Raw genomic sequence first — 24,871 nt, 5'->3', positions numbered from 1 at the left:
CCAATGCTTGCAAGGTGAAAGAGGCATTGTCAGTGGCTATAAAAGTTATTGTGGCCATGAACTACGTCACACTGGGCTCTTTCTATTCTGGAGCAGATGACATCTCCAGCATTTCGCAGTTGGTTTTTCATTGCTTTATAAAGCACACCTTGTATGCAAATGAAGGATAGCGGATTGCATGGTCCCTTTCAAGATTGGGCACCACAACTTTTACAGATAGTGGATTTCCCGTGATGCAGGACATCATTGACGCCACGTGTCAGTTGACGCCACGTGTCAGTTAACGGCACCTCTCCCTCAATGTCCAGCTGACCCGCTACCATACTCCGCATGTCATAGAAGGCCAATGGCCCATATCCTGGCAGCTGTCTGTTTTTGTTCTGCGGCAGTCCATTACATCATTAACATTTGAGCCACCACATGGAACCAATGGGCTATCCGCTGACCACCTGGTTTCAGTGCGCAATCCACGTACACATGGGCAGCATTCATAACAAGAGCCATGCTGTCATATAAAATGTTTTTGTCAATGAACACATCACTGGAGCGTGTAAACAACCCATCTGCTACCTCAACCACTCAGGAGGAGCCCTGGAGTACCTGCCAGGGTGCATTTCATGATTCGTTGTGATCTGTTGCATCCTGCACAACATTTCCATTATGAATCCTTGCCACCAGGTATGCAATGACCAGCTGAAGATGTGGAAGGGGAGCGAGGGGTGGAATACCATAGAACCAAGGAAATGTTACAGCACAGAAAGAGGACATTCAGCCCATCATGTCAGTGTTGTCCAAATAAAACAACAACTGCCCATCCTAATCCAACCTTCCAGCACCCGGGCCATAGCCTTGCAGGTTACACCACTTCCAGTTGCTGAGCTAATTTTGGATCAAACACACCAAAATCCCCTATATCCCATAGGTTAATGCTTTTCTATCCAGTCTGCAATGTGAGAACCTTGTCCTCCTTTTTAACTAGTATGTCTGCATCATCCCTCTCCTTAGTGAAGACAGAGACACGGTACCCAGACAGAGGCAAATTTGGAAGGAAAGGAGGGACCAGGGAACCAGGAAAGCTGCATTCAAATCAAACTGCTTGTGATCAGCTCACCTGACTGCAGTACGAATAAATGCAACCCCAATTTCCCCATTCAACAGTTCCACATCTTACCTTTGATCTACTGCTGACCGTCACAGCATTCTCTTGACCACAACACACAAATAAAAGCTATCACTAAACAAATATTCCAAATCAACTTTTATCAAACCTAAATTCATATCAATGGATCTTGCCACCAAGGTGCAAAACATCAATAAGGAAGAGAAGGGAACCAAAAACAAATACTTCAGGTACTCCAAGACCAGGAAAATAACCCATTGCTAGAGAGGCTCTTGCTTCAATTGGATAGGTAAAAGTGAAACCAAGCTAAGATGGGCAAAAAGGAAAAGGAACTGGGGGAGAATGGCATAGTTATCTATAACAGTTGCAGAAAGTAATGAAGGCTAATGCTTCACAGTCAGACACAGAGATCATAATTTGTGACATTGGTTAGATCCATTTAATGCTGTGGCAGGGATGGAAGTTTTAATAGCAAGATGGAGTTGTGTAGCTACAGGAAAGATGGCCAAACATTAGAACGGTAACAGCGACTTCCAGTGGTGACCATGGGGTGAATGGTCGCACATTAGATGGCTCCCACCGGAGGTTGGATTCTTTGGTCCTTGTTGCACATTTTGCGGGGTGTTACACAGGTGGAAAACACAGGAACATTGAGAACTAGTGATTCTTTTTTGGTCGGGAATGTCTAAGGTTTACCAAACGAGGAGTGCAACAGTGAGACCAGGGGAAAAGGTGGCATAGAGCTCTGTGGCGTCGCTGCCCACACAATGGTTAACGGAGCAACTAGTGGTATTGTTGACGGCTAAATTCCAGCAACAGAGAAAGGCAGCCTCAGAAGTATTGGCTAAGGTGGCAGAGCTGACCTGGGCTGTCCTAGAGCAAGTGCAGCAGAAGCTGGAGGCGCAGATTGCGTTGCTCCAGAAGGTGGGGGAGTCAGTGGCCCACCACGAGGATCGTTTGGCCTTGATGAAGGCAGAAATGTTGTTGATGGCAGAGGGCCAGAAGATGTTGAGGGAGAAGGTGGACAACCTGGCAAATCGCTCGAGGAGGCTGAATCTCAGGGCTGCTTGAAGGGATTGAGGGAATGCAGGCCATGAGGCTCGGATGTTTGAGAAGTTGGTGGGGGAGGGTTTTTTTGACCGACCTCCTGAGGTGGATGGGCGCACAGGTTACTGATGAGGAAGCTGAAAGCAGGACAGCTGCTGAGATTGATCATTGTGCGGCTACATCAATACCTGGATAAGGAGGAGACCCTATGTTGGACAAAGGAGACGAGAGAGTGCACCCGAGTAGGGCAAGCAGGTTGCATCGATCAGGATCTGGGAGCAGAGCTGGCTAAGTGGCTGGCCGGGTTCAATAGGGTCATCCAGTTCACTGTAAGGGGGCCCTCTCCTCACCCTTGCAGGCTACCCCCCGGCCCGATGACCGCCACGCAAACAAGTGCAGGCTTGGCAGTGCCAGCCTAGTATCTAGGCAGTGGCAGTGCCACCTGGGTAGTGCCAGGGTACCCAGGTGGCATCAGCAGTGCCAGGTAACCACACTGCCTGAGGGCGACCCCCACGAGTGCCGTTCCATCTGGCCCCCATTTGTGGAGACCAGTACTGAATGGCACTCACCAGAGGTAACCAATACGAAGGGGATAGATGCCAACGCTTTGGTTACCTCAGGGAATTGCATATTCGGGTGAGACTAGCTGTTGCACACTGATATGCAGATTTGCCAAAAGAATGCTCCCGCCCACATTAGGCATGTTTCACATCGTGATGTTAGATCCCACGAGGAGTGGCGAGCCGGGTAGCGCCCAGGAGCAGGATCTCCCAGCAGTCACTGGCCAAGTTGCGCTGCGGCACTTTGCAGGCGCAATGTGGTTCATCGATCACGCTCCATGTCTACAGGGAAGGCGGTGAGGCAGCTACGTCGGGTCAGGGTTGCGATGTATGAACATGGGGAAAATGCCAGCAGAGGTGGCAGGAAGCGGTATGGTTGATTGGCTGGATGCGCGTGGGGGGGGGGGGGGGATAAACGGGGTATTTAAAGCAGGCTGTACAGCTCGCCGTCTCCATTGGAGATGAAAGCATGAATAGCTTTGTGGATGGACTCGAGTGGCTGAGGAGGGGAAGGTGCAGGGATTGGGCATCTTGAGCTGGTTGGGGGAACGATGATGTACAGATGCCAGTGTTGGACTGGGGTGAGCACAGTAAGAAGTCTCACAACACCAGGTTAAAGTCCAACAGGTTTGTTTCAAACACTAGCTTGCGGAACACTGCTCCTTCCTCAGGTGAATGAAGAGGTATGCTCTAGAAACATATATATATAGACAAAGTCAATGATGCAAGACAATGCTTTGAATGCAAGCATTTGCAGGTAATTAAATCTTTACAGATGCAGAGATTGGGGTAACCCCAGGTTAAAGAGGTGTGAATTGTCTCAAGCCAGGACAGTTGGTAGGATTTTGCAAGCCCAGGCCAGATGGTGTGGGGTGAATGTAATGCGGCATGCATCCAAGGTCCCGGTTGAGGCCGCACTCATGTGTGCGGAACTTGGCTATAAGTTTAAAGCTAGTGTTTGAAACAAACCTGTTGGACTTTAACCTGGTGTTGTAAGACTTCTGGTTGGGTGAAGTAATGGGGTGCATGGGTTCAATGCAGTCCAGGAAGGTCCCAGGTCTGGACGAGTTCCCGGCAGAATTTTATAAAACGTTTTGGACGGAATTGGGACCCCGACTAGCGGAGATGAATAATGAGTCGGTCAGTTAGGGGGAGCTCCCGCCCACATTATCTCAGATTTTTCTTATTTAAAAAAAAGGATAGGACCCTGAGAAATATGGAATATACCGCCCAATATCACTGTTAAACGTGGATGTGAAGTTGTTGGCATTGCGTATAGAGGACTGTGTGATGGGGGTAATACGTGAGGACCAAATGGGGTTCGTGACAAGGTGGCAGTGATGTCGAACTTAGAAAGGCATTGGATGTGATCATGATGCCCCTGGCGGGCCAGGACAGAGGAGGCGATAGTATCTGTGGATGCAGAGATAGCGTTTGACCGGATTGAGTGGGCGTATTTGTTTGAAGTGTTGGGAGGGTTTGGGTGGGGGGTTCGTAGATTTAGTTAGGTTGCTGTATAGGGCCCCACGGTGAGTGTTGATAGAAACAATGTTAGCTCATGGAATTTTGTTCTGCATCGGAGAATGAGGCAGGGGTGTCTGCTATCTCTGTTGCTTTTCGGTTTGGCGATCGAACCACTTGCAATGGCACTTAAAGCCACAGGGGATGGAGGGGTATTGCGAGAGAGGGGGATGGTGGAATATCGGATCTCACTGTACACAGACAAACCTTTGTGGAGAGCTTTGATAGGATCATGGGGATATTGGTGGAGTTTGGCTCATTCTCAGGGTATAAGCTCAACATGGGGAGGAGCGAGGTGTTACTGGTTAGCGCGGGTGCAGGGGAAGGGCTTGGAGAAGTTGCCGTTTCGGCTGGTCGGGGCACGTTTCCGATACTTGGGGGGGATACGAGTGGTGCATAGTTGCGCCCTGCTGCACAAGCGAAATTTGGCGAATCTGGTGGAGGGAATGAAAGAGGATTTTAAAAGGTGGGATGTTTTGCCACTGTCCTTGGCTGGAAGAGTCCAGTTAAGATGACAGCGCTGCCAAAGTTTCTGTTCATCTTCCAAAAGCTTCCAATTTTTGTGCCCAAATCATTTTTGGTAGGGTCATTAGGATAATCCTGAAGTTTATATGGACAGTAAGGTCCCCGAATTAGGAGGAGGTTTTGGAGAGAGACAGACCGAGAGGCTAGGCTAGCACTGCCGAGCCTACTGAATTATTATTGGGTAGAAAACGTAGAGAAGGTCAGAAAGTGGGCACTGGGGAAGAGGTCAGGGTTGGATGGAGGAAGCCTCGTGTATAGAGACGAGCTTTAGGGCACTGCTACTGGCGTCTTTTCCGTTCTCGACAGCCTGGTACTCCACGATCCCGGTAGTGGTATCAGTGTTACGGGTATGGAATCAAATGTCGGCAGTAAGATGGAAAATATGTCCGATCTGTGGCACCCACAGGTTTATACTGGCAAGCTTGAACACTTTGTTAGGAAGGAGCTGGCTACATTCCCAAAATTACCACCCGCAACGCTGCAGGGTAAGATTTTGTCGGAGGAAATAGGGGAGGGAAAGACCTCTGAAATATATAGGGAGTTGATGGAGAGAGAGGGGTTTTCAGTGGAGGAAATAAAACAGAAATGGGAAGAGCAGCTTGGGGGGGGGGGGGGGGGGGGGGGGGTGAGAGGCTTTAGAAGCAAGCTGCAAAAGGTCAACTCATTCTCATGTGCGACACCGAGTCTCATCCAGTTCAAAGTGGTTCATCTGGCGCACATGACGGTGTCAAAGAAGATTCCGTTCTTTCCAGTAGAGAATAGATGCAGGCGCTGCTTGAGGGGTCCAGCGACTCATGCCCATAGGTTTTGGGGATGCTCAAAGTAGGAGCAGTTTTGGAAGAAGTTTTGCGAGAACTATGTCAAAGGATCTAGGGGTGAAGGTGGCTCCAAGCCCATGGGGGTCAATATTTGGAGTTTGGGAAGAACTAGGAGTTCAGGTGGGGAGAGAGGCTGACATGTTGGCTTTTGCCTCCCTGATAGATATTGTTAGGGTGATGGGATCCGGAGCCACCTACAGCAACTTTGTGGGTGAACGACTTGGTGGAGTTTCTGCATTTGGAGAAGATAAAGTTTGTTATTAGAGGCGGAGGTCAGAGGTTCTTCTCAAGGTGGAGGCTGTGCATCGACTTCTTTAAAAGAGTGATAAAGCATCAGTGGGGGTGGGGGGGTTCTTTTGTTTGTATAGTTAGAGAACGGAGCAGAGGGAGTGGACTGAGATGGAGGGATGTGGGTATCTGGGGGGCAATTTATGAAGTATGTTTACTTGTGTTCTTTTTTTCTTTTTCTGTATATAATTGAAAATCCCTCGAATAAAAATATAATTTTTTTAAACGGCAACCGCATACCTAAATATAGTGGATGAGAGAGACAGATTCCATCTGATATGATAAGATCTTCTACTTTGAAACTCAGAATGTATTACTTCTTACTTTACCTTTGTTGGGAAATAACGTTTGGTTTTGAATTGTTTCAGGAAAGAGCAGAGAAAAAATGTTGCAAAGAATAAAATGACGGACCAGAAGAGAACATCAGGAACATAGGGCCCATGTTGCCCACAGGCTGGTCCAACAAAGATTCCACCATATCTTTGACAATTCTAAGAAAGAGCACACAAATTAAATATGTATTATTATATATGGCATTCATAGAGAGACAGAAGAAAAAATATTTCCACAACATTCAAATAAAACACTGAAATTTCTACATAATACACTTTAACACATACAAAGACAATAGGGCTCGAAGAAGAATGAAAACTCAGCCAGATAATATCAAATTGACATACTGTATATACCAGTGTAAAAGTCAATTTCATGTAAAGTTTGACCTATGATTTTGGCTTAAAAAGTTCATAATTGTACATATACCTTAGGTAAAAGTCAACCTTAGTTGTCAGGGATCAAAGCAATCAGCAATCAGGAAGCCAGTTTAGGGATCTGAACTGCACTGATGCTGAAGGTAATCATTTGACTTCACAGGCTCGCAAGGTTTTCTTCAAACAAACCACTGTAGAATAGGAAACAACTGGTGCATCTAGATACTTGTAAAACACTCCTAATTACTACTGTACATCCTGAGGGTCAACTGACTTTCCATGATGATTTTTCACAAATAACCCTGCAAGCCATAACAGCACCATAGCACTAAGTGTCATTTTTGTTCCATCAAATAACAATCACAAATATAGAAAGAAAAATAAGAAATTATGACACAAAGTGGCCCAAGAGCCTATAAAACTTTAAGCAGTTAAATTTAGGACCAGACACAAGATCAATATTTTCTAAAGGGACAATGTCCTAAGGTGATTTCCACAATTTTTACCCGTTCCAATTGAAATGAGCGATGTCCAAAATATGAAAATGTTGGGAAAAAAAATAGAAACATCCATCATACTGTGAGATAGGAATTCACCTGCACTACCTGCAGATAAAAATGAATCTTTACTCTACCTGCTCTGTATCTCATTAAGGATTACATAACCAGATGATGGATGTTGAAAATAGAATAAAAACAAGCAATTTCACAGCAGCAAAATTCTTTTTACTACGAACAAAATGTATATTTTGAGAAATTACAAGCAAAAATACAGCAACTGTAACAGATCTGAATATTTAAAGAAAGCACATTTAGGATCAAAATTAACTTGACAAACAGCAAGAAAATATTGAACTACAAACTGCTCACTCCTTCCATGTGCTCAACAAAATTGACACCATAATTTATATCTTAAAGATTATTAGTGAAGCACATTCAATCATAGATTTAACTTTATTTTGTACAAAATGGTTAATGGACTCTACTAACGTGTGAATGCTTGGAATATCTAGCATCGTCTTCAGTTCAAATCTAAGAATATAATTTAATAATGTACACGTTGAGGTTTACCTTGTTAAAACATAATACTCACTGAAACTGAGAGATTCCTCCATGAAATATTATCTGCAGATGTATTTTCTCGATACCAGATATTAAGTGTTTTATTGGAAGGGTTAGATGGCTCAACACAGGCACACCTAAGAAAATATTTTTACCCAATGAAAAACATCAGACTTTTTTTTTTAAAAACATGGCTAAAAGTAAATGGAAATCATAAATTGCTTATTTCCTACTGTGAATTAATTGTTTTCATAACTAATCTTTGGATTGTAATGCAAAAGGTAAATCATACTCAGTCACTCCCCAACATTCACAATTATTTATGTACTGGGTATGGAAAGGAAAATCATGCCTACTTTATCTATTCAGTGCTTTAACGGATTTTTTACCCATTATCATTGCAACTATAATTCTGTAGAAGCCATCATACACGAACATTGTTGTATTAAAATTGAACTCTGGCTGATCAGCCAAATTCTACCCATCAAAAGGCGTTTAAGGTTATTTTTTAAGTTTACAATCTGTCCAAAGCATCTATTTGGCCCAATGCATTAAGTCTGAAACAGTAAAAATTCATCTTTGGGTTGTGGGGGCGAAACTCACGCTAACACAGTAATGGGCGGCATAGCAGCATAGTGATTAACACAATTGCTTCACAGCTCCACGGTCCCAGGTTCAATTCCCGGCTTGGGTCATTGTCTGTGTGGAGTCTGTACGTTCTCCCCGTGTCTGCGTGGGTTTCCTCCCAGTGCTCCGGTTTCCTCCCACAGTCCAAAAACGTGCAGGTTAGGTGGACTGGCCATGCTAAATTGCCCTTGGTGTCCAAAAAGGGTAGATGGAGTTACTGGGATAGAGTGGAGGAGTGAGCTTAGGTAGGGTGCCCATTCCAAGGGCCGGTGCCGACTCGATGGACCAAATGGCCTCCTTCTGTACTGTAAATTCTATGATTCTAAGAACACGGGGAGAATGTGTAAACTACACATGGACAGTAACCCAGAGCCGGGATCGAACCTGGGACCTCGGCACCTTGAGGCAACAGTGCTAACCACTGAGCCATTGTACTGCCTTACACTTGCATTTTTAAGTCTCTTCATAAGCTGAGAGCTTCTCAAAATGCTTCACAACCTGTACAGTATTTTGAAACAAACAAATTGCACAAAGCAAGGCCTCACAAAACAGATAAATAACCAGATCAGCTTTAGTGATGTTGCTAAAGATAAATATTAGCCAGGATACAGGGAGAACAACCCCTTTAATCTTCCTATAATGCTATGGTATATTTTTGGTCTATGAGACAGCAGATGAGCAGAACTCACTCGATGCTTCACTGGATTAATTCCAAGTTGTAATGCTCACCAATATTACCATTATTATATTATGTAAATTGTAAAAGAAACAGTCACTGCACTAACAATCTACACTTCCAGCTTCTAAAGGAGTTTATAATACAATAATAATATTTATTGCCACAAGTAGGCTTACATTAATACTGCAATGAAGCGACTGTGAAAAGCCCCAAGTCGCCACATTTTGGCACCTGTTTGGCTACACACAGGGCGAATTCAGAATGACCAAATTACCTAACAGCACATCTTTAGGGGCTTGTGGGAGGAAACCCACGCAGACACAGGGAGAACATGCAGACTCCGCACAGCCAGTGATCAAAGCCGGGACTCGAACCTGGGACCCTGGAGCTGTGATTCAGCAGTGCTACCCATTGTGCTACTGTGCTGCAGGATGAAAAGTAGCATTTGTGATAAATGTGCACTGCAAACAGCATTATCCTCCAGAAAATAATATACAGGCCAAGGAGGAAAAATTCATCTCATACATAATTTTTCATCTGGGGGTACAAGTAGAGTATTACTACAATAAATGCGACACCCTCGTTCAAGAAAGAGCACAAGGACATTCTTGGTAACTACAAGCCAATCAGTTTAACATCAGTGGGCAAGGTTTTAGAGACAACAATCAGGGAAAAAGAATTAACAGGCACCAGATGAGGTTTGAGTTGATTAATAAAGAGCCAGCATAGATTTGATAAAGAAGCAGACCATGCTTGACTAATGTCATTCTTTTTTCAGGTGAAGTAACAGAGAAGGTTGATGAAAGAAATGCAATGGTTATTCTCCATATAGATTTCAAGAAAACATTTCACAAATAGCACCGAAAAGGCTAGTTAACAAAATGTTGCTCAATAGGAGGGTCAGTGCCTGTTTGGATAAAAATATGGCAAAAGAACAGAAAACAGCAGGTTGTGATAAATAGTTGTTTTCAGGCTGGAGGGTGGTAGATATTGGATCAGTGTTAGGAGCATTGTTTTTATGATATATGTAAATGACTTGGATACTGGAGTGGAGTAAAATTTCAAAATTTGCCCATGATATCAAACTTGGGAGTCATAGCAAATAGTGAAGATGATACCAATTAACTGCAACAGGACACACAGACAGACTAGCAGAATGGGCAGACAAGTGGCAGGTGGAATTTTATACAAAGAAGTGAGAGGTGATGCATTTTGACAGAAGGGATTGGAAGAGGCAATATGTACTTACTGGCACAGTTCTAAAGAGTGTGCAGGGGCAGCAAGTCTTGGAGATTTATGTGAACAGATATTTGAAGTGGTAGAACATATTGAGAAGATAATTAGCAAAGCATATAGAACACTGGACTTCATAAATTGAATACAAGAGCATGGAACGTATGCTAAACTTTTTATAAAGCTCTGGCTAGGTCACAATGAGAATACTGCAGCCAATTCCAGTCACCAGACTTTAGGTAGGTGTGAGGGTCCTTGAGGTGTTGCAGAGGAAATATACAAGAATGGTTCCAGAGATGAGGAATTTTAGCTACTAGATTAGGTTAGAGAAGCTGGGAGTTTTCTCTTTGGAACAAAAGACGTTGAGGGGAGGCGCACAAGACTGAAAAAGCTTCCCATCAGCTGATCAGAAAGGGTTAGGTTACACAGATTTAAGTTTGGGCAAGAAACGGGTAAGAGGGCCAATCCATGGCTTACAAAGGAAATTAGAGATAGTATCTGATCCAAGGAAGAAGCATACAGATTGGCCAAGAAAAACAATAGCTCTGAGGATTGGGTGCAGTTTAGAATTCAGCAAAAAAGGACTAAGGGATTGATTAAGAGGAGGAAAATAGTGTACGAAAGTAAGCTTGCAGAGAACATAGAGACTGACACTAAAAGTTTCTATAAGTGCATGAAGAGAAAGAGATTGATGAAGACGAATGTAGGTCCCCTACAGACAAAAATGGGGGAATGTATAATGGGGACGAAGAAATGGCTGATAAACTGAATAGATACTTTGGTTCTGTCTTCACAAAAGAGGACACAAATCAGATACCAGAAATGTTGGAGAATGAGGGAAGAATTGAGGGAGATCAATATTAGTAGAGAATTGGTGCTGGGAAAACTGATGAGAATAAAGGCTCATAAATCCCTAGGGCCTGATAATCCACATCCCAGAGTAATTAAGGAAGTGGCTCTGGAAATAGTGGATGCATTGGTGGCCATTTTTACAGGATTCTACAGATTCTGGAGCAGTCCCTGCAGATTAGAAGATATTCAAAAAGGGAGGTAGAGAGAAAACAGGGAATTATAGACCAGTAAGCCTAACGTCAGTAGTAGGGAAAATTCTCAGATCCATTATCAAGGACTTTATAGCAGAGCATTTAGAAAACAGTGGCAGGATCAGACAGAGTCAGGTTGGATTTATGAAGTGGAAATCATGCTCGACAAATCTGTTGGAATTCTTTGAAGATGTAATTAGTAGAGTTGACAAGGGGAAGCCAGTCGATTTGATATATTAGGATTTTCAAAAAGCATTTGACAAAGTCCTGCATAAAAGATTATCGTGCAAGATTAAAACGCATGGGATTGGAGGAAGTGTATTGAGATGGATAAAAAAAACTGGCTGGCAGATAGGAAACAAAGAGTAGGAATAAACGGGTCCTTTGTAAATTCACAGGCAGTGACTAGTGGGGTGCCACAAGGATCGGTGCTGGGACTCCAGCTATTCACAGTATATATCAATGATTTGGACGAGGGAACAAAATGTAACATCACAAAGTTTGCAGATGATACAAAGTTGGGTGGGAGGGTGAACTGTGATGATCTGGACAGGTTGGGTGAGTGGGCAAATCAATGGCAGATGCAGTATAATTTAGATAAATGTGAGGTTATTTATTTTGGAAGCAAAAACAAGAAGGCTGAATGGCTGTAAATTGGGAGAGGGGAGTGTGCAGTGGGACCTGGATGTCCTTGTGCACCAGGTGCTGAAGGTAAGCATGCAGGTGTAGCAGGCTAAAGGCAAACGGTATGTTGGCTTTCACGCAAGACGTTTCGAGTACAGGAGCAGGAATGTGTTTTTGCAATTATACAGGGCCTTGGTGAGGCCACACCAGGAATATTGTGGGCAGTTTTGGTCTCCTTTGCGGAGGAAGGATGGGCCGGTTTCTCCCTCTGGCCGCACCAGATTTCTGGTGCAGCACTCCGTCGGGATTCTCCGTTTTGCCGGCTGGTCAATGGGGTTTCCCATTGTGGGGAAGCCACACGCCATCGGGAAACCCCGGACTGCCGGCAAAACTGAGAATCCCAGCGGCGGAGAATTCAGCCCGATGTTCTGGCTCTCAAGGGTGTGCAGCAAAGATTTACCAGGCTGATTCCGGGGATGGCAGAACTGACGTGTGAGGAGAGATTGACTAGGTTAGGATTGTTTTCACTGTCGTTCAGATGAATGAAGGTGAGGAATCTCATAGAGACTTATAAAATTCTAGGACTAGATAGGATGGATGCAGCGAAGATGTTCCGGATGGTGGGTGTGTCCAGAACCAGGGGTCACAGTCTGAGGAATCAGGGTAGACCATTTAGGACAGAGAGGAGACATTTCTTCACCCAAAGAGTGGTAAGCCTGTAGAATTCATTACCACAGGAAGTAGTTGAGGCTAAGGCATTGAATACACTCAAGAGGCGCCTATATATGGCACTTGAGGTGAATGGGATCAAGGGTTATGGGGAGAAAGCAGGACAAGGCTTCTGAGTTGATCAGCCATGATAGTGACAAATGGTAGAGCAGGCTCGAAGGGCCGAATGGCCTTCGATCTTCTAGGCACGTGGACTATGAGGAAGAACCTTTTTGCTAGGTGAGTGGAAATGGCCCAGAACTCGCTGCCTTTTGGAATGGTGGAAGCATGGATGGCCAATGATTTCAAGAGGAAATGCACTCTAGGAAAATAAACTTACAGGAATATAGCAATGGAATGGATTTCCTGACAGATCATTGGCATGGACCCGACGGGCAAATGATCTCCTATGCTTATAATGGCTCTGATATATATGATGATTTAGCACGCCAAATAGCTCAGAAGTATTTCAACTATCATATTGGATTTGCACATTCTCCCCGTGCCTGTGTAAGCCTCACCCCAACAACCCGAAAAGATATGCAGGGTAGGTCAATTGGCCAGGCTAAATTGCCCCTTAATTGGGGGGAAAAAAAAGAACTGGTTACTCTAAATTTTTTTTTTTTTAAACTATCATATTGGATGAATAGAAATTCCCAGTTAAATATTGGAAACACTGAAGCCAGCATATTTAGTTCTCCCTGACAAATTCAGTTCCCTAACCATGAGCATCATCCTTTTCCTCGGAGATTGAAACAGGCCGCTTTGACCTTTGTGTCATATCTGACCCAAAGGTGAGTTCTGACCACATACCTACGCAATAAGCAGGTGTCTATTTTCATATTTCCTCCAGAACCCACCCCCAACCCTCTTGAAGTATCTGCATTCTTTTAAAGCCAGCCTCATGAACATTCCAGATTTTAATTGTTCCATCATTAATCATTCATCATGCCTTCAGCTGCCAATATTTAAGCTCTCAAATTCTTTCCCTAAAAACTTATTGACTCGCTTTCTGCTTTCAATTACCTTAAAACCAATCTCCTTGACCAAAATTTTGTTTATTTGCAATAGCATCTCAAGATCTCGGTATAAAATGTTGCTTTGTAACCCTCCCATGAAGCACCTGTGGTAATTTTATTATGTTAAGATGTTATATAAATACAACCCTTTACTGTTGTATAGCAAGGCACCATAGGTGCCCTAGTACAAACTTTGCAACCATTTTATAACCACCACTATCCTTCTCAATCACCAGCTCAGACACAAAGTACCCCAAGGATGGGAGTGACCACATGTATTCAGTGAAAGAAAATCAAAGAAAACATCCCAAGACAGTAGTAGATGATTTGTTCGAAAGCATTACCATGGTCCTTTCTTTGTAAGTTAGGGCAATTAGGTTTGGTAAGCTTTAAATTTGGTATAAATTGTGCTCAAATCAAAATAAATCCTGAAGTTTATTTCTGCTAAATTTAGATCAGTGTCTTTCAAACTTTTATTCCAGGGACCCATTTTTACCAACCGGCCAACCTTCGGGACCAACCCTGGCCGACCTTCACAACCCAAGCCGGCCGACCTTGGCCACCCACGCCGGCCGACCTTCGCGGCCCACGCCGACCAACCTGCGCGACCCACCATTTTCTCTTACCTTGTTTGTTGCTGAAAAAAAGGGAGAAAATGGTTTTGGGTCCCTTTGGCCCCACAAACTTGAAAAAAAAGGGCTGCGACCACATAACAAAAAAATGCGGCTGCACTGCGCATTGTGACCGATCATCGTTGCGCATGCGCATAGTCCTGCGCATGCGCACCGATGATCAGGCACGCATGTGCAGTGCGGCCAAATTTTATCTGCTCTTGGCCATTTTGAAGGCCGCTCGCAGCCGGCATTATTAAAAGCCGGCTGCTACGGCTGTTGCGCGCGGATTTGTACGATCCGGAGTGCCACAACAGACGGCTCCGCGACTCACCCGCGACCCACCTGCGGGTTGCGCCCGAGTTTGACAATGCCTGCTTTGGATCATAGCCTAACTTATAGATGCATGACAGGACATTTCAGTGCGCAGGCTGTGCTATGTTGGAATGAGAATACATAGAATATACAGTGCAGAAGGAGGCCATTCGGCCCATCGAGTCTGCACCGACCCACCCAAACCCTCACTTCCACCCTATCACCATAACCCAATAACCCCTCTTAACCTTTTTTGGTCACTAAGGGCAATTTAGCATGGCAATCCACCTAACCTGCACGTCTTTGGACTGTGGGAGGAAACCTGAGAACCTGGATGAAACTCATGCAGATACGTGGAGAATGTGCAAACTCCACAAAGTCACCCGAGGCTGGAATTGAACCTGGGACACTCGAGTTGTGAGGCTGTAGTACTAACCATTGTGTCAACGTGCAGCAGATAACGTATTGTAACACAAAACTATGCAAGCAGGACTGGGCTTCACAATTTGAGCATCCCTCAAAACAAAAGGCAGAACTTGAACCCTCAGTGAAATAAAAATCTCTATCCTGTGACTTCTGGTTGAAATCATTTCTGCCATCTGTCAGAATCCAGATATGTATTATGAAATCAGGAATTGTTGACAAGAAAGATTAACTGTAAACTTAAATCAATTGTAAACGGTCCTATGTTGTTTACGCCAGCTATAGTTTCCCTGGTGCCTTTTACGTAAATACTCTGTGCAGTTTTCCACTGTCATGCGAGAGTACCTTTAAGAAATGGGTGTTTATCAAATAGCTGTATTGGATATATCTTTAAGAAATGGGTGTTTATCAAATAACTGCTGTGAAGTCAAAGTATGGGTGGAGTTGGGCTGTCTGTCTGCTTTTATTTTTGAGCTGGCAGCTACAGTGTGTGTTTGGTTTCGTTTTGATAGTTGGAGCTGCATCCAGCCAAACAAGGTGTAATTTTGATCTCTCTCTCTGCATGAAAAGAATGTCTTTAGATTACTTGCTGATTTAAAAGTGATAACTGCTCTCAGTAGAGAATTTAAATCTGATGCCTTTGTTAAAGAGGGTATTTGTCTTATGGATGTTGTTAGGAAAGATTAAGGGTTACTTATAGAGTACTCTATTCTTTGGGGGAAGTATTTGGTTTGAGTTGCCAAGATGTTTATTGTGTGTTTATAAAGTGTTAACTGGATTCATATAATAAACATTGTTTTGTTTTAAAAGTACTTTAGATCTCTGTTGCATCACACCTGTAAAGAGGCCCCTTGTGCTCCCCATAACCAAAATCTATTAAAAGTTGTGGGTCAGATGAACTCCATGATACACTTTGGGGTTCTCTAAACCCTGACCTGTAATAGCCATCTACTGCCATACATAATCAATACCAAGCAGAAAAACATGACTGACAGAAGTGACACAAAGGCATCATCTTCAACTTCAGGCCAAAAATGTTCTTCACTCCTCACCAAAATAAAACCTTTGTGATAGATAGTACCCCATTTCTGCTCCAACGTGTGATTTCATGGCTAACGGGAATTGGGTTGAAGCAGTAAAATTTCACTTAGATCTTGTTAAGTCAAACAGAACAAACATTTTCCACTTTTTTTCATCAGTAAAGGCCAGCCCAGAAGGAAACCGTGAGTGTCCCAACCTGTTCCTCTACATTCTCTCGGCTTCAGTAAATAAATAAACATTAATATTCATATTGAGGACGAAGAAGGCAAACTCCAAAAATTAAAAAGTAACCGACAAAATCGATTTTACAAATATTCATAAATACCTATTTGAATTAACAAGGGAGATAAGTTCACAATTGCAACTATCTCTGAGTTCGACAAACAGTTAGAGACATTGCAGTAGCGAGGGGAATAAATAGTGGGACATCTTTTGAAAGGTAATTATGATAAAGCTGGATCTAATGGACAAGTTTGTGGTACGATGTAATTAAATATTTCGTAGAACGTGAATTCATCAGCATCAATCTGCATTGATTTAAAGGTAATGGGTATTGTGTTTGAACATTATAGAATTGTTTGAAGCAACAAAATAAATGAAGGAAATCAGTCAAGTGTGGCACGTATGCACTTGCAAAAGTATTTTACAGAATACAAGATGATTAGAGCAATGATAATGGTCATGAAATCAAAGCGAACAGGAACACATTGCAATTCAAATGAATGGTGAGCAGAAGACAAAAGAGAGAGAGAGAGGTAAAGGGAGGTACCCGGAACAAAAAAGTGTGGCGAATACTAGTAAATCTCAAGGTGGTAGTAAATGTCAAGGGGGTAGCAGGTTGGGCAAAAAGGTGACAGATGAAGTTCAATGTATTAAAAAAGGGAATTCATACATATTGGAAAAATCAGCAAAGGAAATACACCTTAAATCATGAAACCTTGCTGTGAAAATAAAAAATTAAAAGGGGGCAGCACAAGGAGATAAACCTATAAAATACAAACAGAGCCCTTAATTTTGCATTTGGAGACAAAAAAAGTAGAGGTAATGCTGAATCTATACCAAACCACAATTGGAGTTCTGTAAAATTTTGGGCACCCCAATAGAGTTGGATATGAAAACATTACAAAAAGAGGACGGCATGTGGCGCAGTGGATAGCACTCAGACAGTGGCGCTGAGGACCCAGATTCGAATCCCGTCCCTGGGTCACTGTCCGTCTAGAGTTTGCACATTCTCCCCATGTCTGCGTGGGTTTCACCCCCACAACCCAAAGATATGCAGGTTAGGTGAATTGGCCACGCTAAATTGCCCCTCAATTGGAAAATAAACAAATAATAATTAGGTACTCTAAATTTCTTTAAAAAAGCACATTACAAAAAGCAGGGCACAATAAATTCATTCAAATGCTAGCAGCAATAAGAAACAATAGAGATATCGGCACTTTCTCGTTATATCTGAGGTGGTAAAGGACTGAACTAAAACATTAAGATTACTTTTTTTCAAAAAACGTTATTGGCCAGCAAAACAGAATGAAAAAAATGTATGATTGCAAGAAGAGTTAAGTGCAGTTCAGAAAAAAAATCTAAACAAAGGAGGATAGAATGCACAAGGCTGCTATGAATTATTTCATAAATTCTTGCAAAAGATATTTCAAATAGTGGTATGGGGATCAAGCAGAACAAGGAATTAAATTTGGCAACTAATATGAAAACATCATATAATTATTGTGCCAAATTATCCTCATCTATACAGTAATATATTCCTGGGATGCAAAGATTTCAAAGGCTAATCTTACCTAATGACTAATCCGTATGTGAAGGGTATCAGGAAGTAATTACAAGGTAGTAAATGAAGGAGGTACAAATTAGGTCAAATTGCAAAAATGAAACTTAAGAGTTTTATAAAAACAACATATCAGGTTAGACATACTTAGAGAGGTATGCAATATATCCTCAATAAAGGATTAATTATGATGTTCAATGAAAATAATAGTGAAAGTTTAATGACTAATATTATACAGTAGAGTAATGGAAAATAATTCAATTTATATCATAAAAATTAACCAAAGAAATGTTTGGTAATTGCTTCTGCTTACGAGTATTGGGTAAGTGTCTCCGGATTGTTCTGCATATTAAATGGAAATTTCTCTCCCAAGGAGAAGAGCTTTTCCAATGCTTCATAAATGAAAATAATGCAAATAAGTGCAGCAAAGGCCTCTTCTGTGAAGCGGGTTATGTAGCAAACCAGGCTACTTGCATCAGTGGCAACCAATGTTAAGCACAGCAATGTAGTCCACAGTCCAATGCTGGCCCGAAGTGAAAGATATGAAAGTTCATAATTCCTGTTGATGGAAGGAATATACATTTAAGTCACCTTCTCATGAAGAAACTGTACATTATACAAATAAATGAAATTGCAGAGGGCTGTTTCAGCTGGGAACATACAATTCAATGTACTGGATTGATTGCCTCCAAGTGCAACTTAGTTGTCACCTTGGCAGTCAAAAGACCTGCTTCTAGACCACTACAATAAATAGCAGCAATTTTTTTTGTTATTGAGAAATTATGTTTTTTGATATTCAACAAGCTAAGTGAAGCCCTTATAAAATCTTCACATAGGTAGTCCAAACATACTTTCTTGCACCATTTAACCCAAGTTTTGTCCACACCCAATCAGTTTACTTTTGATCACCTCATTGTACTCTACCTTGAACAAAACAGCCCTGGTGTCTGAAGAATGCCTTGGAATTTTTGTTTCTAGAGACAAATGGAATAAAAGCTAAGCGTATAAGCCAGGGAGGGGTGGTTTTATAAAATAAAATATTGACTATTTTAGAATGACGACCTTTCATGATTTGATTGCTTCAGAAAGGCCATCTATCAGGATTTACTTGAAATGTTCCCACGGGTTGGTAGATATGTTGAATTTCCCTGATGGAGTTGGAGGTTTTCCTACCTTCCTGATCATAAATAAAGGATGTACCATATCATTCATTTAACTAGTTCCGGGTCAGGGACAACCTGAATCTAGTACCTGGCGGCCATAAATAGTTGACAAGAATTACAAAGGGATTTAGAATAATTTACATAAAAAGCAAAGCTTGACAGGACAACCATAGAGTGAAAAACGTGTGCAACCCCATCAGTGTGAGGAACTTATGTTTGTGGCGTGCGCAGTAATCTGCTCCTGTACTGGCTGAATGGAACTCTCCCCCGACCACTGAATTTTGGCAGGAAACAGTCTTAAATTATGTGAGTCATTGATTAGGGTGCACTACAGCTGTAGTCCAGGTTCGCTGTAAGGCCCCACTTGTGCCGATTTGCTGCACAAAGCCCTTGGCCGGCACAGAAACTATTGAGGAGTGCCCAATGTTGATGTGGCAGGTCGAAGCCAGGTGGGTGGCTGTGATGTCTGTGATGCAGGAGAGGTCTTTAGCAGTGGTGTGCTGGTTCCATTCCTGCTGCCAGAAACTCTGCTGTTATTCCTTGGCATTGTGGTCTTAGCCATACAGCTTGGCATGATATGGGTTGAGCAGCAGATGGATTGCTAAAGTCCTTGTGACTCAGCACGCTTGGGTTGATGTAAACCTTCTCCAGGGGCTTTCTTATTGAAATCCCCCTCCTTATGTGAGGGTCGCCATGGATCAGTGTTCACATCACACTATCCACCAGTACCAGGTAAAACCCAAGAAAGCCAACAATCCTACAAGCAAGATAAGTTCAGGCTTCAAGAATCCCAGTACACCACATCTACAACCACCAGGGTGAGGGATGGCATAAAAGTATTCAAAATGAAATTAAGAAATAATTGAGTACTTTATCACCTCACCACATCAAGTCTAATAGTTGCATTCATTCATAGAATTTTACAATGTAGGAGCCATTCGGCCCATCGAGTCTGCACCAGCCCTCGGAAAGAGCACCCTACTGAAGTTTGAGCTCACGCCTCCAACCTATCCCCATAACCCAGTAATTCCACCTCACCTTTTGGACCTGAAGGGGAAATTTAGCATTGCAAATCCACCTAACCTGCACATCTTTGGACTGTGGGAGGAAACCAGAGCACCCGTATGAAACCCACGCAGACACAGGGAGAAAGTGCAAAGTCCACACAGACAGTCCCCTGAGGCCGGAATTGAACCCGGGTCTCTGGAGCTGTGAGGTAGCAGTGCTAACCATTGTGTCTCCGGCTGTCAGAGGTAACTACCAGAATAGTTGTACAAATTAATCTCCGAATTCCATTCATAAAACATCTAAGTGCATCTTTAGTGAGGGAGATAACTGTCAGTTATCATGCCAGTTGAATCCTAACTCAGTTCCGGTTTCAGACAGATTTGCAAGATAGTTCCAGAATCAGATAAACAGAGCAAGATAAGAGGACAAAGTGCTCTGAATACACCGTGACACAAGGATAAGCATCAATAGCAAAATCTTCAATAGCCAGGTCGACAGAATTATACCCCAAAAACACCTAGATGGAGTTCTCTTCACCCCCCCCCCCCCCCCCCCCCGCCCCCCTCCCCGGCTAAAATCGATCATTTTCTCTCCCAATCTCCAAAATTTCCTCAAGTCACGTATGCAAAATTTACTCCTATAACAAATGACTGATACTGCTTGTCTGGACAGCTGGGCAAGGCCAACAGTGCGGGTTCTATTCCAATACCGGCTGAGGTTATTCATGAAGGCCTTGCCTCTTGCCCGAGGTGTGGTGATCCTCAGGTTAAATCACCACCAGTCAGCTCTCCCCCTCAAAGGGGAAAGCAACCTCAGGTCATCTGGGACCATGGTGACTTTACTTCTTAAATGATTACCACTGCCTAAAACCTGCATTCCAAAAGACAAACACGCTGTTGCTGCTATTCTTAAATATTGAGAATATAGCATTAAAATGGAACATATAGCCAATAATAGAGATGGATCAATATTCTTATCACCCAAGGATTCACAGCAGTGTCTACAAAGATCTGTAAAAGACTATGGGCGCGATTCTCCGCTCCCCACGCCGGGTGGGAGAATCGTGGGAGGGCCCCCCGACTAATTTCACGACCCCCTTGCGCCCCCCGCAATTCTCCCACCCCCCACTCAGCGATTCTCCGGATGGGCCGAGCGGGCTGCAGTTCGCGACCGTTTCACGGCGGCGGCAACCACACCTGGTCGCTGCCGTCGTGAAATTGCCATGAGATGCCCGTTTTGGGGCTTGTAGGGGGCCTGTTGGGGAATGAGCACCACGACTGTGCTCGGGAGGGGACATTCCCGCGATCGGTGCCCACCGATCGTCGGGCCGGCGTCTCAATCAGACGCACTATTTCCCCTCCGCCGCCCCACAAGATCAAGCCGCCACGTCTTGCGGGGCAGCTGAGGGGAAAGACGGCCACCGCGCATGAGCAGGTTCGAGCTGTCAGCCGTCGTGACGTCAGCCGCGCATGTGCGGGTTGGAGCTGGCCAACCTGCGCATGCGCGGGTTGGAGCTGGCCAACCTGCGCATGCGCGGGTTGGAGCTGGCCAACCTGCGCATGCGCGGGTTGGAGCTGGCCAACCTGCGCATGCGCGGCTGACATCACATAGGCGCCGCCGTCGCGTTATTCTTGGCGCGCCGCCTTGACGTGAGCGTCAAGGCCCGGCGGCCGAGAATAACGGAGCGCCGCTCCTAGCCCCCCCCCCCCCCCCGATGGAGAGGAGCGGGCTCCGAGGCCATCGTGAAACTCGGCCGAGTTCACGACGGCCTTCACGATTTTTCCCGGGAGCGGAGAATCGCGCCCTATTTATTTATACAAGTCCTTGCTTTTAGATGAGGAAATTGGACACTATTGGACAGAAAAGAAAAGTGAAGGATAGTTTTGAAGATCTCTTGCTTACTTAAGTCATGATCGTTGTAATACTGGATTTGTGATGCTTGAAGCCACACCCGCCCCCCTTCAAGTCACACATCAGCCGAACTTGCAACTATTTTGCTATTCTTCCATAGTGCTGGATCAGGCAATCGGGGACGGAGAAAGAAGAATGGGCATCTATATACATAACAGGGAAAGTCACCTATGTGATGCCTGCTTATACATCAAAGGGAACCTGCACTTTGCACATTTTCAGGTCCAGTTACTTTTTTAAAAAGAGAAAAATCACCAACTCCTTCACAGCAGGTGTTGTAGATGAAATTTGTTTTTTTTTTTCCATGTCCTATTTCTAAAATTCATTATATTGGTAAGACCAATTTGATGATGCAGTTTTCTCTTGGGATTTGCAAAACAATCTTTTTTTTTCTTTTTATAAATTTAGAGTACCCAATTCATTTTTTCCAATTAAGGGGCAATTTAGCGTGGCCAATCCACCTAGCCTGCACATCTTTGGGTTGTGGAAGCGAAACCCACGCAAACACGGGGAGAATGCGCAAACTCCACATGAACAGTGACCCAGAGGCGGGATCGAACCTGGGACCTCGACGCCGTGAGTCTGCAGGACTAACCCACTGTGCCACGGTGCTAACAATCTTTCTTTTATTTCACCCAAGGAGTGCCAAGCAATCACACCTCTCCTTCGTCTTCTTTCCCCCATTTCAAGAGAGCTTGTTTATTTCTTATGCTTACCCCTTACTGTACTAATAGATTGCGGGGTGAAATTCAACTTTGATAGCTGCACAAGCCACAGGAATGAATTGTTTACAGTTGAATTTACCTTCCCATTGACATGCAGCTGATCTGCTTTAGCATATGCAGTGTCTTTCTTGAAGGTGAATTTTATCCTCTAGTTGCAGGATGCAATGCACTTTACAAAAGAGTACAACTTTCTCCTCAGAAATAGCAACAAATATTGCAAAAATTCTTACTTGCATAATTTGAATAATATTTTTTCAAACACCAGTACAGGTCCTGTACTTCCCAAAATTGTAAGTGGCTGTCCAGCAAATATGGAATAGACAATTCCCGTCATTGAGGCTCCAAAGAGAGATTCTATTGCACTCTATAGGAAAAAGCAAATCAAAGTTATTTTGTAGTTTTATTGTTACTTTTCTCTAACTTTGCAGTGGAAAGAGGGGGGGAAGTTATTTAAGGATTGCTTCAATAACATCCTAATTGTGTTATGAATTATGATGTAACCGATAATCAGTTTCAAAAAATTACAAATTACTCCATAAAAGTTTTCATGCTTAAAATTCTACGGGACCATATATTGCAATACGTGTCTCCCATATAATCTAGATTCTCACTTCAATTTGTATCATCCCCAATTTTGCAAACAGACACTGATGTTCCTCCATACAATAGCACATGGAATTTTCAATGTGAAATGATGAATCAGAAACATCAGAACGACTGTCTCTGATATTCACCAAGGCAAGTGCTAACAGGTGGTAGGAGTTGTGGTCAGGGAAACTCAGAAGTATTGCATCAGGGGTAGTGAAGAAAAATATATCATGATTACAAACAAATCATGTTGGTTTAATACAGTGGGCTAAACAGCTGGCTTGTAATGCAAAGCAATGTCAGCAGCGCGGGTTCAATTCCTATACCGGTCTCCCCGAACAGGCGCCGGAATGTGGCAACTAGGTGTTTTTCATAGTAACTTCATTGAAGTCTACTTGTGACAATAAGCGATTATTAAATTAAGCAAGACAGTTGTAACATTACACAAACGCTATGCATAAATGACATTAAATCTCACATTACAGCAACTCAACAGAAAATGCTGGAAATACTCAGATTGGGCAGCATCTGTGAAAAGAGAAACAGTTTGTTTTTCAGGATGATAATTTTTCATCAGAACTGGATGTAATTTATTTGGATTTTCAAAAAGTGTCTCCTAAGATGCTTCATATGAATGACAGATGTCTGAGAATGTGGAGTCATGGAACAAGTGACAGAATGGATTGTTAGCAGGTTTCAATACAGAAAGCAAAGGGTGGGAGCAAATTGTAGTTATTTAGAGTGGCAGAAGGTGGGGCGCAGTATTCCACAATGATCAGTGCTGTTCATAACTTATATTAACAATTTGGACTTTGAAATTGAACACACAAACTTTTAAATTGGTGGGTGACACCAATTTTGGGCTGGGACCAATAGTCAGCACTGAGGAAGACTGCAACAAGCAGTCATTAATAAATTTGCAGAATGGGCAAATAATTCACCATGAAGCTCAACAGAGCCAATTGTGAAGTGGTACATTTTTGGTCGGAAGTATAGGGAGGTCACTTATTCACGGAAGGTGCGAGTCGAGGTAAAGTAGATGAACAGAGGGATCTTGGAATAAAAATATACCAATCAAAGTTGCCAGAAGTTACCACAGTCTTTTTTTAAAAAAGCACTATCCTTTATTTTAAAAAAGAGTAATTGAAACATAGCCAAGTTATACCAAACCTGATTACATTGGTTAGGCAGAGTACTGTTCACAGTTCTGGTCGCCATATTATAGACAAGTATATACAGGCACTGGGGAGGATGCAGAGAAGATTTAGAAGCATGATACCAGAAATGTGTGGGTGTGCATATCAGGAAGTGATTGGCAGGCAGAGTCTCCCTTCCACTGAAAAAAGGAGGCTGAGGAGACTTAATAGAAGTCTTTCAAATTAAGAAAGGTTGTGATAGAGTGGATGCAAAGAGAATGGGCGAAATTCTCCGCTCCTGCGATAAATCAGGAAGGCCGTCGTGAACTCGGCCGAGTTTCACGATGGCCTCGGAGGCCGCTCCTCGCACCTAATTCACCCCCACCCGGGGGGGCTAGGAGCGGCGCTCCGTAACTCTCGGCCGGCAGGCCTTGACGCTTGCGTCAAGGCGGCGTGCTGAGAATGACGCAACGGCGGCGCCTATGTGACGTCCGCATGCGCATGCGCAGGTTGGCCGGCTCCAACCAGCGCACGTGCGGCTGACGTCACGACGGCTGACTGCTCAAACCCGCGCATGCGTGGTTGCC

General features: G+C 43.5%; 1 protein-coding gene across 5 annotated transcripts in view; it reads right to left on the bottom strand.

The window, feature by feature from the left end:
• Nucleotides 1-24,871, bottom strand: part of LOC119966101 (sodium bicarbonate cotransporter 3-like) — a 182,520-nt gene that overhangs the window by 39,828 nt on the left and 117,821 nt on the right. For all 5 annotated transcript variants that reach the window (XM_038797312.1, XM_038797313.1, XM_038797314.1 and 2 more), the window contains 4 exons: nt 22,791-22,924; nt 18,067-18,312; nt 7,682-7,787; nt 6,209-6,370 (listed from right to left, as the gene is read on the bottom strand). In XM_038797312.1, the coding sequence (XP_038653240.1) occupies nt 6,209-6,370; nt 7,682-7,787; nt 18,067-18,312; nt 22,791-22,924 (648 nt within the window). The remainder of the gene's footprint in view (nt 1-6,208; nt 6,371-7,681; nt 7,788-18,066; nt 18,313-22,790; nt 22,925-24,871) is intronic.

Source organism: Scyliorhinus canicula, chromosome 5 (genome assembly GCF_902713615.1).
Source record: "Scyliorhinus canicula chromosome 5, sScyCan1.1, whole genome shotgun sequence".
Taxonomy (NCBI): Eukaryota; Metazoa; Chordata; class Chondrichthyes; order Carcharhiniformes; family Scyliorhinidae; genus Scyliorhinus; species Scyliorhinus canicula.
Note: the sequence above shows the minus strand (reverse complement) of the source record. Positions and strands in the feature narration are given on the sequence as shown.